This window comes from Homarus americanus, unplaced genomic scaffold (assembly GCF_018991925.1).
Source record: "Homarus americanus isolate GMGI-L3 unplaced genomic scaffold, GMGI_Hamer_2.0 scaffold32583, whole genome shotgun sequence".
Taxonomy (NCBI): domain Eukaryota; kingdom Metazoa; phylum Arthropoda; class Malacostraca; order Decapoda; family Nephropidae; genus Homarus; species Homarus americanus.
The window spans coordinates 5,834,272-5,849,057 of record NW_024713129.1 but is presented as its reverse complement, the minus strand read 5'-3'; the positions used below and the strand labels follow the sequence as shown (position 1 = coordinate 5,849,057).

The window sequence follows — 14,786 nt, the reverse complement described above, 5'->3', positions numbered from 1 at the left end:
TGATGTTAACCGAAATGGACGTTGTCCGAAATTACATAAACCTATCGGATTTATTCTAATGGGGGTTCCAGGCACCCAACCCCAAGTTTCCCATTTTACAACCATTTATACCCACTAAATATATATATAATGTTATGGTAAATATCATAAACACACATAGGCATGGCTAGGTTTATTACAAAGTGATGAAAAGGATACTGTAAAGTGGGTAGTCCACAAAACATGTAGCTATGTCTCTCTTTATTTGAGAGCCCCGTCAAAGAAGTCTGTTTTCTCTCAATTCAAGATGCCTGAGTCGTCCGTTTTCTCTTAATCTTAGAGTGCAGTACACCAGATACTTCTTTATTCCGTAGTAATGACACAGAATTTGAAATTGCAACCCCAATTGCACCTGGAATTGCAATTGTTGAGGCAACTAGATATGTCTGATTATAGCAAATGTGTTATTGTCAATTTGTGGGTGAAAGACTTTATCCTCAATAGATGTAGGTTAACATTACACCTGGAGGCAAATGCCTAAGGAAGGAAGGATATTCCTTTAACACATAATATCTGGCCAGTATGGGGAGGATCATCGTGTCTCCGTCAGGGTGTCGTGGAGTGGTGGTCCAGCAGGCATCACTTTTGGGGGCACGGACGTATATGCGATCGAACGTTGTCGGTTGGACGTTAACCGGCGCATGACTGTATTAAAAATACTATCAACTATAGACACGTGAAATTTGAATGTAGCACAGGTTATAGCATGAAGATCAATGGTGAATGTATCATACCTCTGGCACCCTCTTGGGCTTTGCCCAAAGGTTAATTTTATCAAAATTCAGTCTGGTCCGTGATCTTCAGTGACGAGAGTTACAGACATGTGACCAAATATTAAATCCTACCACACTTCCTTCCCCTAGATTACCTACGTGTGTGTGCGTGCATGCGTGCGTTGGTCAGCATGCTCGCCTCACATGTGAGCGGACCCGTGTTCGATCCCCGAGCAGGGTGAAACTATGGGCAAGTTTCTCTATGCCATTTACCTCTGTCTACCCAGCAGTAATTGGGGACCTGGACATTAATCGATTTGCAGATCATATTCCGGGGTAATGGTTAGCCAGTGCAGTTGGCGAGTTGTCCGGTCTTCTCGGACTATTCCTTGACGCGGGTCATGCAAATCGTTAACTCAGGGTGTGGTTGTTGTGTTGGCGACAGCTTCTACACCTTAAAATTCACACCTAGGTGGCCCAAGGACCGGATATCCTCATACATGAGGGGCAACCATTATATATAGTACAGTAAAGCCTCCAATAACAACAATTTGACCAACAACTTTTCATATTTAAGACCCTAGTTAATTTAGGACCCAATTCAATTTACGTCATTATTTCATTCGTATTTACGACCAAAATATAATAAAAGTAAAATAAAATTACATTTCATATAAATAATAACTAAATCCCGATATGTATTATAAAATAAAGACAATACTGTAAAAAAATGAAGAGCACCTTGCACAAAGAAGCTGCCTGGCTAATAAGTGGCAAACAACAGTCGGAGCTTGGCTGGCCTTTTGTTTTTACGCATCTGGAGCGGAACAGGAGAAAAACTTTCTCAGGTTTCTTACAGCATTTTTGCATCCCTATTCAACATGAGCAAGAGAGCAAGTGATGGTAGTGTTGTTTCTAAAGCTAATAGAAAGAGTATAAGCTTAGCCAAGGAACTAGATGTGTTAAAACGATATGAAAAGGTGAGAGGTCTGTGGATATTATATGAAGCAAGCAATGAACATATTTTCTGAAGTGGATCCCTTAACAGAACAAAGCATTAAAATTTAAATAAATGCAAATGACCTCTACATAAAGATGTATACAGTGACCCCTCCGTTAACGAACTCAATCCGTTCCAGAAGGTCGTTCGTTAACCGAAAAGTTCGTTAACCGAAACCATTGTTTCAATGGGTTTTTGGGAAATTGGTTCCAGCTCACCGAAAATTTCCTAAATTCAACAAAAATGGTAGAAAAGTTCACTTACTTTGAGGTGTGTATGTAGAAGGCTCCTGGATGATGATGATGGGATTTAGAATGGGGGTGGAGGAGAAGGCATTGGGGTGGAAGAGAAGTCACCCCATGGCACCATTTCACCCATAAAATTTTAGCTCTCTGGTGTAATTCAAGATTATTTTCTTTAAATCAACACTGCACTGCATTATATATTGTCAATATATAAAATATATTTCAAAATGACCAATAATTTGCTTGGAAACACAGAAAAAAAGCGTTTAGTTGAAGAGAGTCTCAAGCAAGATGTTACCTCCAGTGAAAACAGAGAGAGACTAACGCCTGTTTACTGTGTTAAGAGGCTGGATGCCGCGCATTAAACTAGTCACTTTACCTTCAATTATGTTCAATAATTGTTAAAATGACTAAAAAATTGAATATTAAACTTTTAAAATTATTGAATAGTATAAACTTCTTGATATTTACTAGAATAGTAAGGAATTTAAGCCCTAGAACCGATTAATGTATTGGCGGACTGATACTAAAGCTGGTTGCCCGGTCAGTGTAAGCGAAAACATGTTGAGGTCGGTTCGTAAGAACTTCGTTAACCGAATTTTTTTTCGTTAACCGAATTGAAGATCCTTATGGAAGGCAGTTCGTTAATCGAAATTACGTTAACCGAGGTGTTCGTTAGACGAGGGGTCACTGTAATGAGAAAAAAAGCAGCTGTGCAAAGTTCTTTCAACAGCTTTATTATTCGAAGGCCTGAACCACCAACTTCAGCTACACCATCAAATTCAGCATCATAAGCAGCTTCACCATCAACTTCAGGTTTAGTAACAGTTTCAGCAACAGCTTTATGGAAAGCTACAACTTCAGCCAGAGTTGAACCTGATGACTTCGTCATCTGAGTAAAAACTCGCACAATATTCATTGGCTGTCCTTATGTTTTAGACTTTACCACCATTGGTAAGTAGAATTTTTTTTTTACATTCATAAATGTTATTTAAAACATATATGAACAGTAAATAAGTGTTGCTTTCATATTCATATGTAGAGAAATGACGATATGTTTTCACATGTACGCACTTACTGTTCATGCGTTGGCGTTCCCAATCGTCTCACTTTATTTCTTTACCATTAGTGGTTAGCCTACTTCTAGTGTTCCATTTATTAACATTAAATAACATTTCTTGAAACATACATACAGGTATTTAATTTTTTTTTATTAAATTCACTACAGCTACAACCAGGGTCTTCTTTTCTTCAGTTTCTTATGTAGAACCATCGTCACTCACGAAAACAATGCCGTCTTGTCTCCTCGTGTGTGTTTTAATATTCTACGTATTATTAATGAATTGCATTGTTCATTTCACATATATAAACATTAATTCAATCAAATACATATTCAGTAATAAACAATATTGATTCTTTTGTACATATTCTTAAGATAAATGACTATGTTTCCTTGAGTGCGCACGTATACATTGGCGTTCCACTATCAGTCTCACTTTTTCTTTAATATCAGTGGTTACTTCTACTTTATATTAAATAGCATTAATTAAGCATACATAATTTTTACATTAATTTTACTACAACAACAACCAGGGTCTTATTTTCTTCAGTATCAGGTGGATAACTGACATTATGGGTGTAAACACTGACAACAATGCCGTCTCTTATCCTCTTGTGTGTTTTAATATTCTACGTATTATTAATGGATTGTATTGTTCATTTTGCATATATAAATATTAATTCAATCAAATACATATTTAGTAATAAACAATAATGACTCTTTTGTACATGTCTTAAAAAGATAAATGACTCGGTATCCTTAAATGCGCACGTATATGTTGGCGTTCCCAATCCATCTCTTTTTTTCTTTGACATTAGTGGTTAGCTACTTCTATTGTTCCATTTATTAACATTAAATAATGTTACTTAAAACATGTACAGTATATTAATTTTTTTACATTAATTTTACTACAGCTACAACCAGGATCTTATTTTCTTAATTTTTTCATGTAGAACTATCGTCCCGGACTCCTGGCTGTAAACACAAACGAAAACAATGGTGTCCCATCTCTTGTGTGACCATATTATTAGTCATTTACATTGTATAAGGTACATTGAGAAACATTATTTAAAGAATATGGTTTGCAATTTTCATTCATTGTATTGTTTTTGGGGGAAAAGAGGGTAAAAAGCCACACAAAAGATATGAAAAGGTCACACTTGGGAATGCATCTCATTATTATTGCTTTATTTTAATGGTAATTACTGATTCGCGATAAGGCAATTCACCTTAAACTGCAATATTGGAGGTACACATTAACGTCGTTATTCGAGGCTTTACTGTACTTACTTTACTCAGGCGGGTTGGTACTGTAGTTACTAAAGGGGGTCACTTGACTCTATGTACATTTTGGTATCCAATATCTGTTACTGGGGAAACCCTTTGTTTTAGGTTAATGTATTAGTTAGTGAGGGTAGTGGAAAGAGATATTTTCCATTTTAAGTTTATTCAGCAAGGACATGACATGAGATCGCCTGTGTTCATCCTATTTTTAACTAGATACTGTGGGGGAATGGAGCTCACTATACACCCGCAAAACTAAAGAGAAAATATTAGGTACACATTACCGATCCTTCAATATTGCCAGTCGCCGGGCCACACAGAGGAACCTCACACCCACACTCCAACAGCCAAACTGTCTCTCCTTTCTTACACTGCCTATCCTGTTGTCGATGAGGCCTTTTCATCTCCAATCAGAGTGGGTTCTTTCCAAGGGTCCTTATGCTCTGTTACCCTGATTGGTTGGCACATTGTATGGGCAGGGCTATCTCCATGGCACCCCATATAGGTTTACATGTTATTCTTTAAGGCTGTAACTAATTGTGTTCATCCAGTCTGACAAGTGCCATAAACATTTTAACGGTCGTTCACATGGGTGTATGGGTGCCTGCCTGTGTGCATGGGCGCCGATCTGTGTGGGTGGTCCTGTTTATTACAATATATATACAGTGGTCCCTCGGTTAACGAACGGTTCGGTTAACGAAATTTCAGTTAACGAATTACCTTCCATAAGAATCTTCAATTTGGTTAACGAAAAAAATTTGATTAACGAAATCCTTACGAACATCACGTTTTGTTGTGAGCATCAGCTGATCAGCTGATGGGCTAGTCTGCTAATTCAGTAATCTGTTCTATGTTTGCATTCATTTCCAATGGAGTATATATCAAGAAAATTATGCTCTTTAAGTAATATATATATATATATATATATATATATATATATATATATATATATATATATATATATATATATATATATATATATATATATATATATATATATATATATATATATATATATATATACTATATATGTATATATATACTATATATATATATATATACTATATATATATATATATACTATATATATATATATATACTATATATATATATATATATACTATATATGAAGTCAACCCTCACATTAGGTTAATGTCCCACGGAAAGTGAGGAACGCGTAAGTGAATAACATAACATATGGGATTAATTGAAATAGAGTCCGGGCCGACCCCCAAACTCCACTTTTTGACGACACACAACTATGTTGTAGTAAAAATTTTATCTTAACTTTATGATGGTATGAAAAAACAAGTAATATAGAAGAGGTTAGGTTAGGAAAAATAAAGGTTAACATAGGAAAAATAAAGGTTAGGTTAGGAAAACTAAAAGTTATGTGGAACACTTACTTTAGTAGAAGAGATGGGTCGGCATACGGGGATGGAGGCTGGTTCCGAGGCAGAGGGCAGATTACTGGCCCTCAGGTGAATCACCATTACTAGGTGCATCACCATCACTGTCACTTACAGCTGTCAGGGCTTCCCTGACAAATCCCTCAAAGTCATCTTCACTGTCACTATCACTGGCTTGGGCTGGCTGTGGTGGGTTGCGGGCGAAGAAATCTGTTATGCTTTGCTGACGGCTGGTGTTGATGTTGTCGTGATACACCTTGATGTAGGGCTCTATAGTCTGCAACAGCTGGGTAGTGAAGATTTCATACCTGTTTGCGTCAGGGTCGTCGGAAAGGAGGAGCTTGGCTTTCTCGATACACTCGATGGCACCCCTAACATTACTATGGGATAAGTGTTGTTCTTCTTGGGATGACGCACCACCTGCCTCTTCACTGACGTCGTCATCATCATCATCTACCATCTCGTCGGTAGTCACATCAGGATCCCTTATCACCTCTAGGATGTCGTCGTTGGTGGTCTCGGAGAAGCCTGGAACTGTAACAGTCTGCGCAGCTTCTCTGGCAAGGTCCACTGCTACTGCAACAGTCTGAACCTCACCAGTCACAGATTGACTCCTCCTCTCACCTGGTATTCCATGCAACACATGTCTCCATGCGTGACGAATTGTAGCAATAGACAGCTGATCCCATGACTCCACCAAGAAGTCCACAGCTTTCTTGATGTTAAATACTCTCCAGAATTGTTTGAACAGTATTTTTTGCTGTGCCAACTGTTGATCCTCATCTTCTTCGCTCTTGCTATCGGTGGTGGTGTCACTCAGGTTGCGCAACTCTTCCCTGGTGTTGGTGTAGTCGTTCAGGAGTTTGAATTTTTTCGTAGAGAATGCAGCTTTTACATAACAGATTAACTCTTGGTTCATGGGCTGTAATATAGACGTAGTGTTGGGATGACGATCTAACAGTAGGGGCGAGTGTCCTGGTGCGTTGTCCAGCAGCAACAAAATCTTGAATGGCACATTCTGTTGCTCACAGAATTTCTTTACATCGGGAACAAAACAGTCATCAAACCAGGAGAAGGAGAGTGTAGAGAACATCCACGCCTTACGTGCGGTCAGCCAGTGGACATTTAGCTTGGTCATGTCCATGGTTTTGTAGGCGTGCGGCTTGCGTGCTGTGTGGATCACCGATAACTTGAGCTTACTGGTACCGGAGGCATTGGTGGTAAACAGGACGGTGATGCTTTCCTTCTGCATCTTCCGGCCCCGAATCTTGCTGGCATTCTTTACAACGGCGACTGGAACATAAGAACATAAGAAAGTGGGATACTGCAGGAGGCCGACTGGCCCATACAGGGCAGATCCTCACACCCATCCCAGCACCCTCCATGTGCCTATCCAACTTCTCGCCTTGAAGCCTTCCCTAGCTGCCCCCGATCCTACTATAGCACTCTCGGTAGCCTATTCCACATATCCACAACTCTATTACCAAACCAGTGCTTGGCTTCATATCCTTTCTGAATCGAACTCTGGCCTAATTTAAAGCCATTTGTTCTAGTTATTTCGTTATTACTGGAGCCAGAACATCTTCCATTTTTACCCTTGTTAATCCTACTTACCCAGGTAGCTTTTTCCAGAAAAGACGAGATTCGTCCATGTTAAACACCTGGTCGTCACTGTACTGTCCTTCCTCCATAATCTCACGTAAAAACGGAGGAAATTCCCTAGCCGCAGCACGGTCAGCACTCGCTTCTTCACCACCAATGTTTATATTGGTGATCTTGTTCCGGATCTTAAACCTCTGTAACCACCCAGAGGAAGCATTAAAGGGTTTGGGCTCTGTAGTTCCCATCTTTCGTGCCACCGCGATGTACAGTTCACGTGCGTAGTCCTTAACAGAGTGCGTGTCGACCGCCATGTTCCGTCGCGCCTGACGCACCAAGTACCTCACAAGTAATTTTTCTGTCTTGAGAAGCACCTGGTTGTGAAAATACTTGATCATAGAAGCACCTGTAGACTTTGTGATCTTCATGTGCTCCTTTAGCTTGGCTGCATCCTTCTTTATTGTTCGAATCGTAGATTCATTCACACCATGCTGGCGCGCCAAATCAACCTGCCTTGTTCCTTTCTCCAACTCTTGGATGATGATATACTTCACCTCGTAGCTTAAGGAACGTCGTGTCTTCTTTGGCTTAGTGCCGCTGGGTCCAGGTAAGGAAAGGTTTCTCTCTGGGGGTGGTGGTCCGGCGGAAGCCATTTTAGAGAACAATGGATGCACGTTTACACGGTCTGGCATGGAGGGATGAAACTGGCGCGGCTAGGTCAAGGATCATCTTTCCTCCCTCCCTCCCTCCCTCCCCTGGGTGGACACGTCATAATACTTTAAGCCAATTACAGCTAGCAGCAGAGGGGGGTAGGGATGCATGGCCAATCACAGTCCGATACGTCATATGACGTTACCGTTAAGCGCCCACTTAACTTGTTTCGCATACGCGGTGCCTTGCCAAAGCTGAACTTTCACTTAACGCGGGTTTTTTCCACAGCTACGCGGTGAGTGTCCGGCTCGGATGCTATTTTTAGATTTGCCCCACCCGCCACCCTGCCTGACTGCCTGTTTTAGCTCATAAAATTCATACAAATTACCCGGCCAGAATATAATTTACATTGCTGGAATTCTTATAATTTGGTGATCATTTTGAATATAAACAACATATATTTTGCATTAAACATGCAATTTTTAGATAAAAATATTTCTCTAGGTAACTATGTTATCTTTTGTCCAAAATATATGACATTTATATTCAAAATATTCCTGGTCTTACAAGGAATCCAGCAATGTCAATTATATTATCCTAACTTTAGTTTGAGGTATTATTTATTAAAATTTAGTGGTTATCCCACACATCTCCTTGGGACGGTTGGTGGGGGGTGGGGGGGAGGGAAGGACCAACCGACCATCTGTTACCCTGTGAAGAATTTTTTTTTTAACTGAAGATATTTGTTTTAGCTCATAAAATTCATACAAATTATCAGAATATAATTTAATATTGGAATTCTTATAATGGTGATCATTTTGAATATAAACAACATATTTGCATTAAACATACTTTAGATAAAATGTTTAATCTGAGTAAGTATGTTATCTTTGTCCAAAATATATGATACGAGATTCAAAATATTCTGGTCTTACAAGGAATCCAGCAATGTCAATTATATTATCCTAACTTTAATCTGAGGTATTAGTTTAATACTAAACAAAACTCTTGAATGGAGTGATTGGTGGGGGTGGGGGAGGGTTGGGACTGACCGCGCGGTTGGAAGAGGGTGGGAGGCAAGGTGGGGTACTGTGATTGACAGATAGTGTCGTGAAGATTATTTTTTTTTTATTAACTGAAGATATTTGTTTTAGCTCATAAAATTCATACAAATTACCCGGTCAGAATATAATTTACATTGCTGGAATTCTTATAATTTGGTGATCATTTTGAATATAAACATCATATATTTTACTTTAAACTTACAATTTTTAGATAAAAATTTTTCTCTAGGTAACTATGTTATCTTTTGTCCAAAATATATGACATTTATATTCAAAATATTCCTGGTCTTAAAAGGAATCCAGCAATGTCAATTATATTTTCCTAACTTTAGTTTGAGGTTATCCCACACATCTCCTTGGGACGGTTGGTGGGGTGGGGAAGGGAGGGGACTGACCGACCATCTGTTGAGCTGGCTGCATCACTGTGGTGTGAGAGGGGGAGGGAGTCGAGTCCATTATTTGAATGGACATTAACTTGGCGACTGTATTTCTCTACTCCTCTTAAGTATTAATTGTGTGCATGTACCATCATAAAATTATGATGTTATTTTTAATAGAACATAGGTATTGTGTCGGAAAAAGTGGAGTTTGGGGGTCGAGCCAGTTTCTATTGGAATTAATCCCATATGTTCTGTTGTTCACTTAGCGCGGTTTTCACTTAACATGGTACCCTGTGGGTTTTATTGACCCGTTAAGCGGGGTACTACTGTATATATATATATATATATACATATATATATATATATATATACATATATACATATATATATATATATATATATATATATATATATATATATATATATATATATATATATATAGAGTATATATATATATATATATATATATATATATATATATATGCTGATAACCACAAGGAAAGAAGAAAACACGAAGTTCCCAAGCACTTTCGTGTATATATGTATATATGTATATATATATATAATGTAGATCCACAATGAAAATGTGGATCAGATAAATCTTGATAAAATCACACAGGGAAAAGGGGAAAGGCTCCATTGTTTCCCTTTTTCCTGTGATTTTATCAAGATATACAGGTACTCCTCGACTTACGACCTACTCGACTTACGACCACCCGGACATATGACTGCCCCAGTCGTACCAAAATTTTTTCAAATTACGTATTTTCGAGTCCCAACGTTAGTGATTGCGCTGTGTACTGACAAAATTTTCGTTTGTAATTCCTTTTAAATGGCTGGCAAGTGTTACAGTAAGAGTTCTTGTGGTGCTGAGAAGAAAAAGAGACACCCATTTTAGATTTTCTATGTACTGTATTATTATTTTTGCATTTTCGACTTACGACCTGGATTTGGGTCCCTAACCCCTTCGTAAATCGAGGAGTGGCTGCATATACGGTACAGTGGTCCCTCGGTTAACGAACACAATTCGTTCCGGAAGGTTGTTCGTTAACCGAAACCATTGTTTCAATGGGTTTTTGGTTAATTGGTTCCAGCTCACCGAAAATTACCTAAAGTAAAAAAAAAAAAAAATGCAGTAAAATACACTTACTTTGAGGTGTGTATGTAGAAGGCTCCTGGATGATGATGCTGATGTGAATTTGAAGTGGGAGGTGGAGGAGGAGAAGGGAGAAGAGAAGGAAGTGAGGATGGAGGAGAAGCATTTTACTGCTTCTTGGAAGGTGAGTCACCTTCCATGAAAATGTCAAGAACCTCTGGACTGACAGATTCTCCAGCAGGAACATCCTCTCTCCTTCTTGAAGTGGAAGGCTGAGGGGTAGCATCTGTTTCCCGATGCCTTTTAGTGAAGAAACTGGCAATTTTTGTTTGTGGGGCATTTCTCCTCGTCATCATTAACTGATTTTTGAAGAAGGAGACCACTCTGTCCTCAGCATTACACGAAATAGGTTCTGTTGTTTCCACATCATGGTGCCTTGTAGCCAGTTTCCTGAACTTCTCCCAGTGGTGAACAACATCCTTCAAATCTGAAGTAGACATATGGTCGTCACTTTCCCTTTCCTCTTCACCATTGTCAGCCTCTAACATCTCATCCAGTTGCTGCAAGTCATCAGGAGTAAGTTCCTGCTCATGAGACATCACAAGCTCTTCCACATGCCTCCACTGACCAATGGACACAATCTCCTGGTCCAACTCTGCTTCGTCCTCAAATCCCTCAAAATCATGGACTGCTGATGGCCACAGTGCTTTCCATGCAGAATTGAGGGATCTAATGGAGACTTCTCGCCATGAGGACACAATCAATTTTACAGCCTCCAGGATGTTAAATTGTGTCTTCCAGAACTGTGCCAGTGTTAGTTCAGGGTCAGTGGAAGTTGCCTGATAACACCTCCTGAACATTATCTTCATGTACAACTTCTTGAAGTTGCTGATCACATTCTGGTCCATTGGCTGCATGATTGAAGTAGTGTTGGGAGGCAAAAACAACACTTTGACAAAGTCAAATTGAGCCTCCAAAGTGCTGGCAAGTTCAGGGTCATGACCAGGGGCATTATCCATAAGGAGAAGAGCCTTTAAAGGGAGTTTCTTGGTGGTTAGGTAGCTTTTCACAGAAGGGCAAAACACCTCAACAGCCCATTCATTAAAGAGCTGTCTTGTCACCCATGCCTTACAGTTGGACTTCCAATAAACTCCAAGCTGTCCTCTTTCCACTTTTTGTTGCTTGAACACCCTGGGGTTCTCAGAGTGGTAGACAAGCATAGGCTTCAGTCGGAAATCCCCTGAAGCATTGGCACCAAGCAATAGAGTGAGACGGTCTTTCATGGGTTTATGCCCAGGTAAAGAGGCTTCATCTCTGGTGATGAATGTCCTTTTGGGTATTTTCTTCCAGAACAGCCCAGGTTCGTCCACATTGAACACTTGCTGTGGAAGATAATTTTCTTCATTCACCAGTTTCTTAAACTCCACTACAAACTTTGCTGCTCCTTCTTTATCTGCACTGGCAGCCTCACCATGCCTAATAACACTGAAAATGTCACTTCTTTTCTTAAATTTTTCAAACCAGCCCTTGCTTGCCCGAAAATCTTCGAACTCTGTGCCAGAAGAACCAGGTTGATCTTTCTTTAAATGTTTGTAAATCTCCCTGGCTTTTTCACAAATAAATTCTGTAGAAACTGAATCACCTTTCATTTGTTTTTCCCTGATCCAAATGAGAAGTAACCTCTCTGTTTCTGCTATCAATGATCTACCTTTAAACAGTCTGGTAGATTTGTCTCTCACTTTCACTTCCTTGAACTTGTCTTTCTCACTTTCACTTCCTTGAACTTGTCTTTCTGTGCAAGAATTGTCGACACAGTTGATGCCGACATGCCATAGTCTTTACTAAGCACATTTGTTCTAATGCCCTGTTCATGTTTCTTTATTATTTCCTGTTTTACCTGGATTGAAATAACTTTTCTCGATTTCTTTGGAGCCGTGCTGGATTCGATTTCAACACTGAAATTTTAAGTTTTATTGCTGTAAATAAAGAATATTTTCTTTAAATCAACACTGCACTGTGCTATACATTATCAATATGTAAAATATATTTCAAAATGACCAATAATTTGACTGTAAAAATGGAAAAAAGAGTTTATGTTTAAGAGAGTCTCAAACAAGATGTTCCCTCCACTGAACAGATACACAAACTGACGCCAAGCTTGGTATGTTGAGTGGCTGTTTGGCGTGCTAAAAACTAGTTTCCTGAACTTCAATTAGTTCAATAATTGTTAAAATAACTAAAAAATTTAATATAAAACTTTTAAAATTATTGAATAGTACAACCTTCTTGATATTTACTCAAATGGTAACGAATTTAAGCCCTAGAACCGATAACTATTGGCGGACTAATACTACAGCTGGTGAGCAGGCGAAAACATGTTGGGAAAAATTCGTAAACCGAAGTGAAGATTCTTATGGAAGGTAATTCGTTAACCGAACTTCGTTAACCGAGGGACCACTGTATATATATATATATATATATATATATATATATATATATATATATATATATATATATATATATATATATATATACAGATAGACCCCGACTTACGACGGGGTTAGGGACCCAAATCCAGGTCGTAAGTTCGACATGGCCGTAAGTCCGACATAGATAATTTTTTTTAAATAAATAATCTACAATGAAATACAGTACAGTAAAAGTAATGAATAATGAGGAATGGATACAGTACAGTGAAAGTAATAAATAATAAGGAATGGTTACAGTGTGACTGAGCACTTACCTTTAATGTAGCCAGCTGAATGCACATGGGGCCCCCATAATTTTCTAATTATACATGGAGACTACATTAACTGGAAACGTTTCGGTATAGAAAATGCGTGTCATTTGAAGAAAAAAAAAAATTTTTTTTAATAAAAAATCTGAGGCGGTCGTAAGTCCCGACGGTCGTAAGTCGAAGCAGTCGTAAGTCGGGGTCTGTCTGTATATATAGTGTATATATATATATATATATATACAGTATATATATATATAGTGTATATATACTGTATATATTTATTTATTTGTTTGTTTTTCTTTTTAACAGGAGAAGGAAAAACTGCTGCTCATGAGTGGAACAAGTGAGGCAGGTAAAGCAGAATACCAGCGATGGATTGTCCACGATACACGCAGCATTGTTCACATTCTGGAAGACATGCCATCTTGTAAACCACCTCTTGACTACCTTTGTGAATTACTTCCCAGACTTCAAGCAAGATACTACTCCATATCTTCATCTGGAAAGGTAGGGTAATATGTTTGCCTGTCCATGTTTTGAATGACACTGATACTAGTATTTTGGGTTCTGTAGGTTCTCATATCTGGTGAAGTTTAGTTAGTTTCTCTCTTCCTTCCTAAAGAATTATTTTTAATTCTTGAAAAATTTATACTTTTATGTTGTGAGTTAAATAGGTTTTATGTACAGGTATCCCTCATTTAATGATGGGGTTAAGTCCTGAAAACCTAACTTTTAGTGAAATTATCACAAAATGAGAGATAACAGAAAAGTTCGAAGGGGGAACAACAGTTTCAAACGATAGGGAAGTAAACACGGAGCACAGTACTGTATACCCTAATAATAATACAGTAATAATAAATGAATTTGTTTTAAACGGGTTTGAAGTTAAACGATTGATCTATCAACACCAAACTTTTATATAACCACTGTGGTTCAGAGTTAAACAATTAAATGAGGACAAGTTTAGCTTAATTTGTATAACAATAAAATTTATACAAAACATTTCATGAAATACAGTTGCGCATGTTTTATGTATAAAAAATAGTTTCTTCCACACTCAAACCATCCTCTGGGCAATGCAATACAGTTCAGCCAGGCAGTCACCCAGCTGTATGGTGATTGAGTAGAGGAACTGGGGTGTTCCACATACCTGGGAGTGGATGAGTCAGCAAAGAGATTGATGAATAGGTTGAGAAATGTATTAAGAGAGATAACCAGTGCAGAAGAAATAAAGTTGGAATATCCAGGAGACTTAAGCTGACATTGTAATGTTGGTATGATGCATGGTTTCTGGATGCAAGAGCAAGGGGCACATTATAAACAACAGAAATTATTTGCTTGAAAGCAGGATGTAAAGTCTAGTAATGCAGAGAATAAGAAATACAGATATTTGGAGATGGAGTAGATGGCATAGATATATGCGAGAATGAGAGGTGAAAATTTGGAAGAAAACATTTTATACACTATTGTATAATTTAGAAGTGGGGAGTAATAAAGAGAATGGAAGAT

At 38.3% G+C, this 14,786-nt stretch overlaps 1 protein-coding gene across 2 annotated transcripts in view; it reads left to right on the top strand.

Annotated features, from left to right (window-relative positions):
- The window catches only part of LOC121866482 (NADPH--cytochrome P450 reductase-like), a 71,237-nt gene that overhangs the window by 40,019 nt on the left and 16,432 nt on the right, over window positions 1-14,786 (top strand). For both annotated transcript variants that reach the window (XM_042366196.1, XM_042366203.1), the window contains exon 9: window positions 13,587-13,784. In XM_042366196.1, the coding sequence (XP_042222130.1) occupies window positions 13,587-13,784 (198 nt within the window). The remainder of the gene's footprint in view (window positions 1-13,586; window positions 13,785-14,786) is intronic.